This window comes from Festucalex cinctus, chromosome 2 (genome assembly GCF_051991245.1).
Source record: "Festucalex cinctus isolate MCC-2025b chromosome 2, RoL_Fcin_1.0, whole genome shotgun sequence".
Classification (NCBI taxonomy): domain Eukaryota; kingdom Metazoa; phylum Chordata; class Actinopteri; order Syngnathiformes; family Syngnathidae; genus Festucalex; species Festucalex cinctus.
This window is the reverse complement of record NC_135412.1, coordinates 22791263-22805188: the sequence shown is the minus strand read 5'-3', so window position 1 is coordinate 22805188 and position 13926 is coordinate 22791263. Positions and strand designations below refer to the sequence as shown.

At 37.4% G+C, this 13926-nt stretch overlaps 1 protein-coding gene across 2 annotated transcripts; it reads left to right on the top strand.

The window, feature by feature from the left end:
• The first annotated feature begins 637 nt into the window (after window positions 1–637).
• Window positions 638–11566, top strand: LOC144014179 (gap junction gamma-1 protein-like). Of its 2 annotated transcripts, none has more exons than XM_077513776.1 (5): window positions 638–823; window positions 4141–4410; window positions 4503–4722; window positions 7144–7821; window positions 10437–11566. In XM_077513776.1, exons 2-5 carry the CDS (start codon window positions 4171–4173, stop codon window positions 10448–10450), a joined length of 1152 nt encoding a protein of 383 aa, XP_077369902.1. In that variant the 5' UTR covers window positions 638–823; window positions 4141–4170; the 3' UTR covers window positions 10451–11566. The 2 variants fall into 2 exon arrangements, with proteins under 2 accessions (XP_077369902.1, XP_077369903.1); XM_077513777.1 differs by lacking the exon at window positions 638–823 and adding an exon at window positions 837–966.
• The last annotated feature ends 2360 nt before the right edge of the window (window positions 11567–13926 follow it).

Here is a 13926-nt window from a genome sequence, read left to right as displayed (position 1 = left end):
TTATTTATTTATTCTTTAATTTTTAAATTATATTTTTTATATCCGTTTTTATTTTCACTTTTAGTCATTTATTTATTTAGTCTTTAATTTTTTAATTACATTTTTTTTTATATCCGTTTTTATTTTCACTTTCAGTCATTTATTTATTTAGTCATTACTTTGGATTTTGGCAGTTTTGATCCTCCATCTAAATTTTAGTGTTTACCCTGGTGGAAAGATAATTGACTTTAATAATATATTGTTTTTATTTCCATGCACCACGAAATCTACTTTGTTTATTTCAAACTATAAAAAGTTCAGATTTTATATATATATATCTTAACAGCACCATTACATTCCGGTAAAAATAAGCATGTTGTATCTTGCTTCATGTTTTTTTTTTTTTTTTTTTTTTTTCCCCCCCCAAGTTTCAACATCATTCATTGAAAAAGGCCACGCGGGCAATGTGTGCAGCAATACGTGGGACACTTGCACAACACTATCATTTAAAAAACAAAAACAAAAAACTTTTGTGTTGAGGCACAAAAAAAAAAAAAAAAAGTCTGCAGGACTGTTCTCAGGTTTCAGGCGAGGGGCGGGTGCTTATTTGCTGGGGCCACTTACGCGGCATGAAGAAGAAGAAGAAGAAGAAGAGGAGGAGGAGGAAGAAGAGTCAGGAGCCCACAGGAGCCGACACTTCTTTTTTTTTTTTTTGTTATGAGGACCCCGGCGCGCGGGGGTCACGTACGGTTGGCTGAATGGACTTCAGATTCAGACTGACTGCAGCCATCGCACGCTAATTAGGAAAACCTGGTGGCGCAATTAAGCGCTTGCAGCGCACGAGGTGAGTTGAACGTGTTCGGTTTGGGGGATACTGCGTGCATGGAACTTTGTTGGGGCTGCTTTCCTTCCCAGTGGGCAACTGGAGCTTATGTTGGTCATGCGGAAAGTGACGTTTTAAAAGCGCGTTTGTCTGTCGTGGAGTCGGTAAGTCTCACGTAGTCTACACGTTACCTTGGAACGCACCATTGCCATTTAGTGAACCACCAAAACTTGGCCAGAGAAGCAAACAATTGTGTTTCTCCACATCTCTGCTCATTTTCGACGTTTTTAAGTTTCTTGGAGGTCGCGTTCATGCTTGACATGCTGTAGCTTGGCCGATCAAGTCGAGCGGCGCCAGGTGCGCGTGCGCGTGCGGCCGGCCTCCGTCATCATGTCGGTTCCTTGAACCCTAAAAAAAAAAAAAAAAAGCCAGCTTGCTTTCTGCTTTGGGTTAGCGAGGAATGTTAAAACGCCTCCGCTTTGTCCGGATCACCAGACTAGCCCCCCTCCCACCCCCAAATTCTGTCCCGCATGCAAGCAATGCCGGATGGTGTGAAAAAGTGCTTTTCTTTGGTCAGCTGTATTTAAGTATTTGACTTTGACAAAACACACAAAGACGTATTTGGCCTTTTTTTGTGTGTGCGATCAATAGAAAGCAACTATTAAACAGCGTGCTAACGAGGAATGATTGAAGCAAATCTCTACTTTACCATAAAGCAATTTCGAACTTTTGTTTACACTGATGCACTTCATTTGAGATATTTAAATAGTCAAGACTTGGACAAGCCTCAGTGATATTTCAGTTTGATGCTTCAGATAATTATATAGGCCGATACAAGTCAGCCTTATGGTTTAAATATAGGTTTAAAAAAAAAAAAATCCCCCCCACACGCAAAAAGCTGGTGAAAGACGTCATGACTGACGTACTGTCAGTCTGTCACTTGCCACGTCTCAGCAGTGTAAAAAAAAACAGTTGCTGCATTGCAGTTTGTGAAATCAAGTTTTTTTTTTTTTTTTTTTTTCAAATATTACCGGTCAACCAGTGGCTGTTTGTTAGCAGCCTTTAATTTGCTTGAGTTTCTACCACGGCTGCGGATCCCATCAGAGTGCTGAAGTGGCGTTTAAAGGGACAGTCGCCATTATCGTGCACATCTGCGTGCAGGCGCACATGCACGGTAATTAGATAACCCCCTCAGCTCTCAAACTGCTCCTTCAACTCGGCTTTATCTCTGCCTCCGATTTTAAAGATGGTGTTTTGTAATTGTAGGTTGAAAACAGATGTCAGCCGTATTTTTTTTTTCTTTGCTGCTGTTGCTTCTTCTTGTCACGTCTTGATCTTTTCTTTTTAGGAGCGCACCACTACATTTTACAACTTCCACATACTTTTAAACACATCTCAACTTCATAAAACACGCATTTTTTTTCCCCTTCGCTTCTTGTTCTCTCCTGTCATATAATATAATAAAGAGGCACATACAGCAATGCTTGCATGCTTCAGTTGTTTATCACTCTCGGTTCAAGTTTGCTTTTAAAAGTGACTGCCACACAAAACAAGAGAATACAATATTGTATATTTAAACCAAGCCATATAATTTCATATCACGAAAGCTCCCGAGTTTAACGCTTAGGCTATATATAATGTGAAAAGCTATGCTGTAAAAAATTAAATTAAAACATAAACCGTCACTTAAAAATCGACCTATGCAGTTTGATCAATACAGTAATAATCTTAATCTCTGACTTGGCCCATTGCAAGTGGTACGTGGGGGAAAAAAAAAAAATATATATATATATATATATATATATATATATATATATATATATACACTCAAATGATATATGTTTCCGCTAAACAATAACACAAGTGAAAAACTTTATGTAAACATGCACACAATAGTGAGAATGTGCACGTTGTGGTTATTGGGAAAAACAAATCCCAAGGTTGGCAAGCACGCATGCACTGCTCCCCGAGGACGATTGGAATTTCTTCCACAAAGACAATGAACGTCAGATCCTAAATTTTGCCTGAAGGAAAAAAAAACATTTCAATGTTGAGTTTTTAGTGGTAGCACAAGTGTCGTTTTCTGTTTTGTTTGTGTTCAACTTGTCGACTCTCTCGTGTTGACTGCGCAGATTTGTTTGCATGCAGGCACTGCAGGACACGTTTGTTTCAGTTACTTCATTTCAACCATGGGCAAAAACTTCTTTTGGAAAATGTTGACACTCATTGCATTTTCACGTAGGGGTGTACTCACTTTTGTTGCCATGCAGGGGTTTACCTATTAATTGCCATATTTTGAAGGAACATTGCTGTACACTGTCTTTTCATGATATAGTTTCTTCAGTGTGGTCCCATTAATAAAATAAAAGAATAAGGGAAGTCAATATCACGTAAAAGACAAGTCTGGAAAACTAAGTTTGAAGAGGTTTTAAATCACGAGATGTGTACTTCACATAAATAAATAAATAATAATAGAAATAGTAATAATAAATAAAAATAAGTTTAAAAAGGTGTTAAACGACAAGATATGTGAACGTCACCTAAATATTATTATTATTCTTATAATAATAATAATATAATAAAAAGTTTGACGAGGGATTAAATCCTAAGATGTTAACATCACATAAATAAATTAAATAAATAATAAATAAAAAACCTTGAAAAGGTGAACTTCACCTGAATAAATAAGACAATAATAAATAAAAACAAATAAGTTTGACGTGGGGTTAAATCATAACATGTGAACTTCACATAAATAATTTAATATATAAATAAATAAAATAATAGTAATAAAAATAAGTTTGAGGAGGGGTTAAATCACAAGATGTGTGAACTTCACCAAAATAAATAAATAAATAATAAAAATAATAGTAATAAAATAAGTTTGCCGAGGGGTTAAAATCACAAGATGTGTGAACTTCACCAAAATAAATAAGAATAAAATAATAATAAATAGAACTAAGTTTGACGAGGGGTTAAATCAGATGTGAACTTCACCACAATAAATAAATAATAATAAAAATAATAGTAATAATAAAAACAAGTTTGAAGAGGTTTTAAATCACAAGATGTGTGAACTTCATCTAAATAAATAATAAAATAATAGTAATAAAAATAAATTTGTAGAGGTTTTAAAAGATATTTGAACTTCACCTAAATAAATAAATTAATACTAAATAAATAAATTAGTAAGTTTGAAAGGTTTTAAATCTCAAGATGCGTGAACTTCACGTAAATAAATAATAATCAAATAAATAGTAATACAAAGTTTGAAGAGGTTCAAAATGACAAGATGTGTGAACTTGACTGAAATTTTGTTTTTCTATCCCCCCCAAAAGCCTTTTTAGCTCCTGGGTCCTGGCGCCACGATGAGTTGGAGTTTCCTGACGCGTCTGCTGGACGAGATTTCCAACCACTCCACCTTTGTGGGGAAGATCTGGCTGACGGTGCTGATCATTTTCCGCATCGTCCTAACGGCTGTGGGCGGAGAGACCATCTACTATGACGAGCAGAGCAAGTTTGTCTGCAACACGCAGCAGCCCGGTTGCGAGAATGTGTGCTATGATGCCTTTGCGCCTCTCTCGCACGTCCGATTCTGGATCTTTCAGGTGATTTTTTTTTTTTTTTTTTTTTTTTTTTTTTGCATCACATGTAAGAAGCGTGCGACTAAAGTGAGCCAATCAATGTCTGTCTGCTGCAGGTGATCATGATCACCACGCCGACCATCATGTACCTGGGATTCGCCATGCACAAGATCGCCCGTATGGAGGACTCGGACTACCGTCCGCAGCGTAAGAAGAGGATGCCCATCATCACCCGAGGCGCCGTTCGTGACTACGAGGAGGCCGAGGACAATGGAGAGGAAGACCCCATGGTCGCTGAGGAGATCGAACCGGAGAAGTCGGACAAGGCGGAAAAAAGTACATCCGTCACTTTTGAGCCACTTAACACATTCGCTCCAATAACGTATAAATATGTTCTATTTTAAATGTTTGAAGTGTCCCAATGATGTGTTTACACGTTTTTTTGTTTTTTTTAATTTCTTTTATTTTGTTTTTATTTTTTATACTAGAGCAGCTTTGATGCAACTTCTGACATGAAGAGGTCACTGAAAGCAATGGTAGTTATTACAAAAAACGTCCAGCATGTGGCAGCAGAGTATGCGATCAACCAGGGCCATGTTGCAACAAGCTCTTTTTGTCAATGTTTTCACCAGCAATGTAAATATTGATGAAACTTAGCATTAGAATATAGCTAATTGCTGCAAAATGGAAACAAATAGAAATATACTTTTTGTCCTGATGAAAGAAGACTTTAATCTTTCTTTTGGTAGGTTTTGATAACAATAGAACACAATATTCTCTGGGGCTTGCAAAATCAGTCAAAATTCAGGAAAACAGCTGGGAGCGAATTATATTTTTATTTTCGTTTATTTTTTTTTGAATTTGTTAATTATTATTATTATTATTTTTTTTCTCTTTTTTTCAATTGTATTTATTTTTTGTTGAATTTTTGAATTCCAGTTTCGGTAAAACAGCCGTAAGTGAACGTGATAGCTTCAGTCAAAATGGCCGCCAGTCAATGAGTTAATATAGTCAATGCGCTCTTCTCTACATCCAAGACGTACAGAGGAAGCAAAATGCTGCTATTTGGAACAAATAACACTATTATGAAATAAAATAGGAGAGATTGGTTAGCCAGTAGTTATATCCTAATCACATGTAGAGTACATATACTGCATAAAGACAGCATGTCTGCAATTAACCACAATCAAATGTTAACAAAGGATGCAAACTTCAAGGTGAACCTCTTTTGAGGGTCCTCAAGAAGAACCGGTTGGAATTCTGAAATAGTTGAATTTCATTGTTTGCTTTTCAAGGTTTGAAAAACATTCCTGAGCTCTGGATAAATTGCTGGGCAGCAGTCTGTCAGAGAGAGAGAGGTGGCAAAATATACACGCACTTGACTTAAGTAGGCAGTAGTTACTTGTGTAAAAGAAGTCATCAATGAATTGCTTTATGGAAACTTTAGTACGGAGTTCCTTTTTAATTATGCAAAATCAGCCATTGCAATTCCTCTTAAGATTTCATTTTTCCACTCATTGCCCCTCTGTATTGTCTCCTCCCAGAATGTGCAAAATGAACTGTGCTGCAATTTTTCCTGTTCGGCAGACGCAATCCTGGTTGCGACAGCTACTAGATAAGATTCCACATCTGTTTGTTTTGCTAGCAGTGGCCGTTTTTCTTGCAGGGGTAAACGTAGCAAATGAGGACCAAAACCTCCAAAATGAAAAACAAATATACATGGTTGATATTTAATTGTATTTATATATTTATTTTAGTATGTATTTCCACATTTATTTTTTGAATTGTTTTTTTATTTTTGTATTTATTTTTACTTTTATTCATTTGTGTTTATTTATTTCATTTGTGTTTATTTCTGGATATATGTATTGTTTTTTATTTCTATTTTCATTTATTTTTGTTTAATTTTTGAATATTTTTGATACGTTTATTTTCATTTATTTATATACTGTTTTGATTTTTTTGCATTATTTTTTTAATTTTAATTTATTTATTTTGCTTAAATTTTTAATTAAATTTTGTTTTTAAATTTTCATTTGTTTTTTTCATTTTAAATTATATTTTTGTTTTTAATTTTCTTTTTAGTTTTTTATGAATTTTTGATTTATATTTTTATCTTTTTTATTTTAATTTATTTTTTATTTTCATTTTATTTGTTTTCATTTTGATGTATTTATATTTTTTCATTTTTGAATTATATTTTTATCCTTTTTATTTTCATTTATTTTGTTTTGAATTTTTGATTTATATTTTTTCTGTTTTTTAATTTCCAATTATTTTTTTTTAATTTGAGAATTTTATTTTTATGTTTTTTTTTTCATTTATTTTTTTGTTTTAAAATTTGGAATTATATTTTTATCTTTTTAATTTTTCATTTATTTTTCAGTTATTTTTTTATGTTTAATTTTATTTTTTGTTTTGAATTTTTGAATCATATGATCTTGTTTATTTTTATTTTTTGTCATTTTTGATTTATATCCGTTTTTTATTTTCATTTATTTTTTTGATAATTTTGTAATTATATTTTTTGTTTTTATTTCCATTTTTTTGTTTTGAATTATATCTTTATTTTTTTATTTTTTGTTTAACATTTTTTAAAATTATATTACCTTTTTTAGTTTTGAATATTTTTTTATATCTGTTTTTATCTTCACTTTTATTTATTTGGTTACTTATGTATTATTTTAAATGTTGTCAGTTTTGGTCCATGTTTTTGTGGTCTAAGAAAGCTGTGTCTTTTTGTTTGTTTTCCCGAAGGCTCGCAGGAGAAGAAGCACGACGGGCGCCGGCGTATCCTGCGCGACGGCCTGATGAAAGTGTACATCTGCCAGCTAGTGTGGCGCTCTGCCTTCGAGGTGGGCTTCCTGTGCGGCCAGTTCATCCTGTACGGCTTGGAGGTCATCCCCTTCTACACGTGCACGCGCTCGCCCTGCCCGCACACAGTGGACTGCTTCGTATCCCGGCCCACCGAGAAGACCATCTTCCTGCTCATCATGTATGTGGTGTCCTTCCTCTGCCTGATCCTCACCCTCTTCGAAATCGCCCACCTGGGCGTGGGGGGCATCCGGGACGCCTTCCGCCGGCGCCGGCGCGCCGCCCTCGGCTCGCGCGCACCCTCTTCCTCCTTGCGCCCCATCGCCTCGGCGCCGCCGGGGTATCACGCCGCCGTGAAAAAAGGAGGCAAAGGGCAGCCGCGGATCTCGCAGACGGGCGACTCCGGCTTGGACGGTTTTGGCGGCGATTCATCACGAGAGGTGGAGCGACTCCGCCGGCACCTAAAGCTGGCCCAGCAGCACTTGGACCAGGCCTACCACACGGAGGAGGGGATCCAGTCGCGCAGCAGCACCCCGGACGTCCACACTGCCGCGCAGACGCCGGCCGAGCAGAACCGCCTCAATTTTGCTCAAGAGAAGCAGGCGGACGCCAGCCAAAAAGGTATTTATTTTTTTTTACCGTCGTTGCGTTCACCCACCACATTATCGGAATCTCCATTGTATTTGTCGTGCAATTTTGTGTCTACCGGGGTTATTACAGTTTTGGAATTTTTTTTATTTTTAAATTGAGTTAGTTTTAATTCGTTTTTTGGGGTGGTTCTGTTAGTTTTTATTAGTTTTGGTTATTTTTATTAGATGCTTAGTTTTAGTTAGTTTCAGAATTGGTTTCTTTTAATTTATTTTTTGTTTTTTGAGTTTCATTTTATTTTTTGTTTTGATTTTCATTTATTTATTTTTGACACATCCCCCATTTTCATAACTATGACCCAGATGTCCAAAGCACTCATCAGTCGCAGCTGTTTATTGCATTGAGCAACAAGCGTTTCAACCATACCGAGTTTTTATTATGAGCATTCAAAACACACCCAATGTGGTTTGTGAAGATTTAAGACCCCGTGAAATGAATTCAGAGATTTGTTTCCAAATACAGTTTGTGTATTCAAATGTTGGATGGAAAAAAAAACAAAAAACAAAACTGAGAACTACACAATACTGAATTATGGAGTTAAGTGAAAAGACTTGGGCACCCTCCCCCGTTACGTACTTTATTGTAGGCCGTTTTCTACGACTACCACTTTTACTGTAAACTTGTTAACTCTTGAACTAGCAGCTTGCTAGCATCTTTCGCGGTGGTGCGGAAAGCACCGCCATGACTTTGTGGGATACATTTCTTGACTATAATATGTTCTATGTGACCTCACTAGTCTAAACATGATATTCTGATGAATATGACATTTGTGAAATAGGAGATATGAAGCAAAATGCAGCCGCATTTCAGCCATCTCAGGGGGCGGCCATCTTGCCACTTGCCTGTCGACTTGTGCTGCATTCGAGGGTGGTCGGAAGTCGGACGTTTTTTCCCAGTTCGGACCTGAAAGCGTTCTAGGCGAAAGTAAACAACCAAAATGGCGGATAGTGGTAAAATGTTTTTTATTTTGGTCCTCAAAACTCATTTTGACCTCCAGCAAACTTACCTTTCTCGTAATTTTGCTTCATTTGTTTTTTTTTTTTTTAATCTTATTTCATAAGCATTCCTCCATACAGCTCAGTAGTTGACCGTATAATTTCATGCAGGGAGATAGCGTCATACTATCACGTATGTTGAATATTTATGAATGAAGAACGCTATCCAGTTTTCTACTCGAGTAAATTGTGTTTTACCATTCACGGTCTGTGGTCGCCATTGTAGAGTGACGTCACTTGTAGTCTGTCGGTGAAGTCGGGGTCCTTCTTTTTTCCCGACTTAGCAAGTGGAATTTCTGAGTTCAAGGATTGCTTTTATTAATTTAAAAAAAAAAAAAAAAAACTTCCTGGTTTGAACTTGGAAAAGTCCGTCTTCCGACTGTCCTCGAATGCAGCATTAAGATGACATCACAGTTGCTCAAGGCAACAACCAATCGCAGATCACCTGTTTTCTGAAGCTGAGCTGTGATTGGTTATTACCTGAGCAACTGTGAGGTCATCTTCAGTCGACAGCAAGTGCCAAAATGACCGCCTTCTGATAATAACGGCTGGCTTTTACAACTTAGCTCATATTCCACTAACGCAATATTAGCCCATGTATATATTATTTTTTCCTTTATTCATTTGGATTTGTTTGGTTTAACGGCACTTTTCAGTGGTGTCACATTTACAAGGATGTATTTTCACTTTACAGTGATTTTTTAAATACTGCATTAAAGGGATATTTGATTCGTTGAGCTATTTTCAGCAGTAAAAAGTTAATATTTTGTCCAAAATGAATTTGATAACTTAATTATTTTTCACGTCCAATTAATACCTTTTCAAAAGTAATTTTTCTACTGATGATGACATGTCCTGTGCTGAGGAAGCGGGTAATGACCAATCATAGCTCAGTTTACTGACCAAACCCAGAAAACAGGTGAGCCATGATTGGCCATTACTTACTTCCTCAGCACAGGTGACGTCATCTTCACTCGACAGCAAGTAGAAAAACACATTCATCCATCCATTTTCATGACCGCTTATTCCTCACAAGGGTTGCGGGGGGTGCTGGAACCTATCTCGGCATGAAAAATAATGAAGCTATCTAATTCATTCTGGACAAAATATTAAAGGGAAACTTCACTAATTTAGCCCATTATAGCAATAAAAAGTTAATATTTTGCCTATAATAAATGTGATGTTTTCATTATTCTTCACGTACAATTAGTACCTTTCAAAACACATTATGCAACTTGCTGTCGACTGAAAATGACATCACAAGGGCTCAGGTAACCAATCACAGCTCACCTGTTTTCTAGGTTTGGTCGTGTGATTGGTTGCCTGAGCCCTTGTGATATCATTTTCAGTCGACAGCAAGTTGCATAATGTGTTTTGAAAGGTACTAATTGTACATGAAAAATAATGAAAACATCACATTTATTATAGGCAAAATATTAATGTTTTACTGCCAAAAATGGCTAAATAAGTCAAGTATCCCTTTAAATTCTAGTTTTAGCAATGTGGGCACCTTTTCTATAAAATGTTATGCACTTATGAATATTGAAAATGTAGAAGGTTTTTAAGTATTTTCTTTTTTGTCTCCCTTTCCAGGAATACGTGCCTGAACGTGCATTGTGGTGTCTTGTCATTCATTCCTCACAGCCTTATCATCACATTGGGTGCGGGCGCATCTGGGAAAGCGGTTGGACCACTCGGAGAGGACGTGTATTTTTGTGTGTGTGTTTGTGTGAAAGGGGAAAAAAATGCTCCTTTCAGTATTACGTCTGTTGAAGGGGGGGGGGGGGGGGCTGATTCACCTTTTTAATGGCCGTTCCATCGTCGGTTCTTTGTGAACTAAATGCCCTGGGCAGCCTTGCTCGCTCACTCTCATTTGGCCCTGAAATCATCCCTTGTCCATTTCTGCTGGCCCACTTCTTTTTGTCTTTCTCATAAAAAGTATAGTGCTTTTTGTGTGTGTGTGTGTGTGTGTGTGTGTGTGTGTGTGTGTGTGTTTGTTTGTTTGTTTGTTGAGGCGATCTGGGATAGAAGCTTGTAGACCACTGCTCAGTGTTGTTTGGTTAAACATTTCTTCCACTGGGCCAAAATGTTAAACTGGGAAATGCTTGAATTCTTTGTGGCCTAAAAATACATTCCTCAAGATTGACAAGAACAGATCGATACAGTTCATTCATATTTTTTTGAGACCATAACTTCACACACTCTTTGTTTTTCGTAGGTCAGTGTTTATTCTCGGAATGATATAATTCACCTTCATCACTGCAGAAGGTTTGGAAAACATTTTTTTTTTTTTTTTTAATGCTTATTGGCTTAACCTCATTGAGCTGCACAGTGATTAGCGGCGCCGACGCCATCCTGCTGAAATGCATTCCTCTTGGGTGAGACATAATTTTCCATCCCTGACACGCGTGTTCATGCTCCAACATGGATCATGCTTACCCTCCCAACCGCACGCTGGAGTCAGCAGCTGACGCCCACTTCCATTTGCAGTCCTTTTGCAGGTTTACATGTTCTTACACATTCTCGATTACTTTTTTTTTTTTTGGGGGGGGGGGTCTGGCTTGAAAAGGTGGAGCCTACAAAATGTTGCATCGTTTCTCATTCCATGTGTTTGTCTTAAAGTTTGACGGTACATTCCAAATAATGCAGTTGCAAACAATGTTTTGTTTCTTTTCTATAGTTGTAGATATTTTTTCTTGAGAGTAAATATATTTGAACAGAAAGTTGTACTGTTTTTATTGTGGGTTTACAAAAAAAGGGGGGTAATTTCCACAAGAGGAGATTCACTGTCATCTAATGTCGACAACTGGAACTGAAAATTTGCTATAAAATACACACACATATCCAGGTAACCTGGCAATAGCCAAATGGATATTACATATCCATCTGGTACCTCTCCACAGTAATTTCGTCTGGAAAAGGCGGGAGATGCTGTATAATAATTCGAGCTGATTGGACGATGTGTCATTCTACAAGTTTGTTTTAACCAATCACGGCCACGGGTGAAAATTTGGTGGTCGTTCTTGTCTAAGGGGGGAAAGCACGAACATCTTACCAGCTAGAAATGCACGAAGCACCTCTCGCTATTCAACAAGGAAACGGTGAGTAAATTCTGCGAGAACAGAATTAATTGTAGCGTCCGTTCGTCCGTGTTAGGTTTGTTTGTTACCTTCGGCGCTGGCTTCCTGGTTTCGTCACAGTTGCTATCCCGCCCCCAAACACCATGTCGCTCTGTGAGTGGTCCGAACCACAGGAGTGGAACAAGATGTATTTTCCAGTGTTTGCCAAGTCACAAATACCGCCAGAATTTATTTTACAAGAGCAAGGTGCTTGTCAAAAAATTAGAATGTCCTCAGAAAGTTGAATCCTTTGCGTAATTCCATTCAAAAAGTCAAACTTTCATAAAGGATAGATTAAGGAACCACAACTTGAGTGATTTCAAGTATTCGTTTATTTTTACATTTGGGCTTCCAGCTCATAAAACCCAAGAAAACGGGGTGCCAAAAAATGCGATGGCGCATCAAGGTAGTGATTAAGGAAAAGGGAATCCAACCAACTACTCAAAATGGACATAGCCCATCGTTTTGAAAATTACCATCCATATTTTTTCCCCATGCAAAACTAGGAAGTATGCATGGTGATTTCTTCACATTTATTCTGTTTATTTTTTTGACATCCTGTTTTCATAGTTTTTATGACCTGGAAGCCCAAATAATGTAATCATAAACAAATGAATATTTGAAATCACTTAAGTTGTAGGCCCTGAATCTATAATCTATGAACGATTAACGTTTTGAATGGAATTACTGAAATTATTAAACTTTTTGAGGATACAGTGTTCCCTCGTTTTACGCTGGGGTTAGGTTTAAAAAAATGCCCACCATAAATGAAATCCGCAAAGTAGCGAGCTTTATGTTTTACATTCATTATAAATGTTTTAAGGCTCTAAAACCCCTCACCAGACGGTTTATACACTTTTCTCATCGAGGCAATTACTTTTTTCTCACATTTACATTTTTAAACATCCGCAATGTTCAAACCTTCACAATAGGTACGTTAAAATCCACAATACAGCGAGACCGTGAAAAGTGAACCACGTTATAGCAAGGGAACACTATTCAAATTTTTTTGGCAGCATACTTATGCACCTTCGTGTGTGCATTAGGCCACACGTATTAAAAAAAAGAAGTTGTGGCTCAGTTTTCAAATTTAAAGAAAATGGAAAATGTCTAAATTGTGCATTTTATTCAGAAGACAACGTGATACACAATACGGAGAGTGGAAACTGGAAGCTTTGCCACTAAAACAACTGAATGTTCTCGTAGTACAGTCTTCCCTCGCTATAACGCGGTTCACTTTTCGCGGTCTCGCTGTATCGCAGATTTTTTTTTAAGTGGAATTTTGCACATTTTTTTACAGTAATACACCCATTTTATAAAATTTATGAAGGTTTGAACATTGTCAACGTTTGAACAAGAGAGAAATGTGAGAACATGTAAATGCCTCAATGAGAAAAGTGTATAAATTGTGCGGTCGGGGATTTTAGAGCCTTAAAACATTTATAAGAGTTGTAAAACATAAAGCTAACTATTTTGCGGCTTTCATTTATTGCGGGTATTTTTTGGAACCTCACCCCAGCGGAAAACGAGGGAACACTGTATAGCTGACGGTGCCAACTGAAGTGGGTTCGTTCATGCTGCATTTACATCAACGCGTCCACCATGTTTGATATGGCAGATCCGCCCATAAAATAATGCTGCATTCGAGGATAGTCGGAAGTCGGACTTTTTCCGAGTTCAAACCAGGAAGTGTGTACGGGAACGCCCCCTTGAACTCGGTAATTCCACTTGTGAAGTCGGAAGAAAAAAAGGACCCCGACTTCACCGGCGTGTTACGTCCTCTTCTCCTGCCCAGGGACCTCCGAACCCGTGGTATGGAGACTGAGCAGGCAGACACTCGTTTTGTTGCTTCACACCAACTTTTTATTTTTGCACTCTCCAACCAACAGACCGTCCGCACACACACACACACACACACACACACACACACACCCACACACACACACACACCCTTGTACATATAT

Bases quoted from the DNA above. Each gene is read 5' to 3' on its own strand.
- LOC144014179 (XM_077513776.1), top strand. From the start codon at position 4,171: ATGAGTTGGAGTTTCCTGACGCGTCTGCTGGACGAGATTTCCAACCAC. The intron at 4,411-4,502 runs GTGATTTTTTTT...TGTCTGCTGCAG, and splicing joins TCCGATTCTGGATCTTTCAG to GTGATCATGATCACCACGCC. The intron at 4,723-7,143 runs GTACATCCGTCA...GTTTTCCCGAAG, and splicing joins GTCGGACAAGGCGGAAAAAA to GCTCGCAGGAGAAGAAGCAC.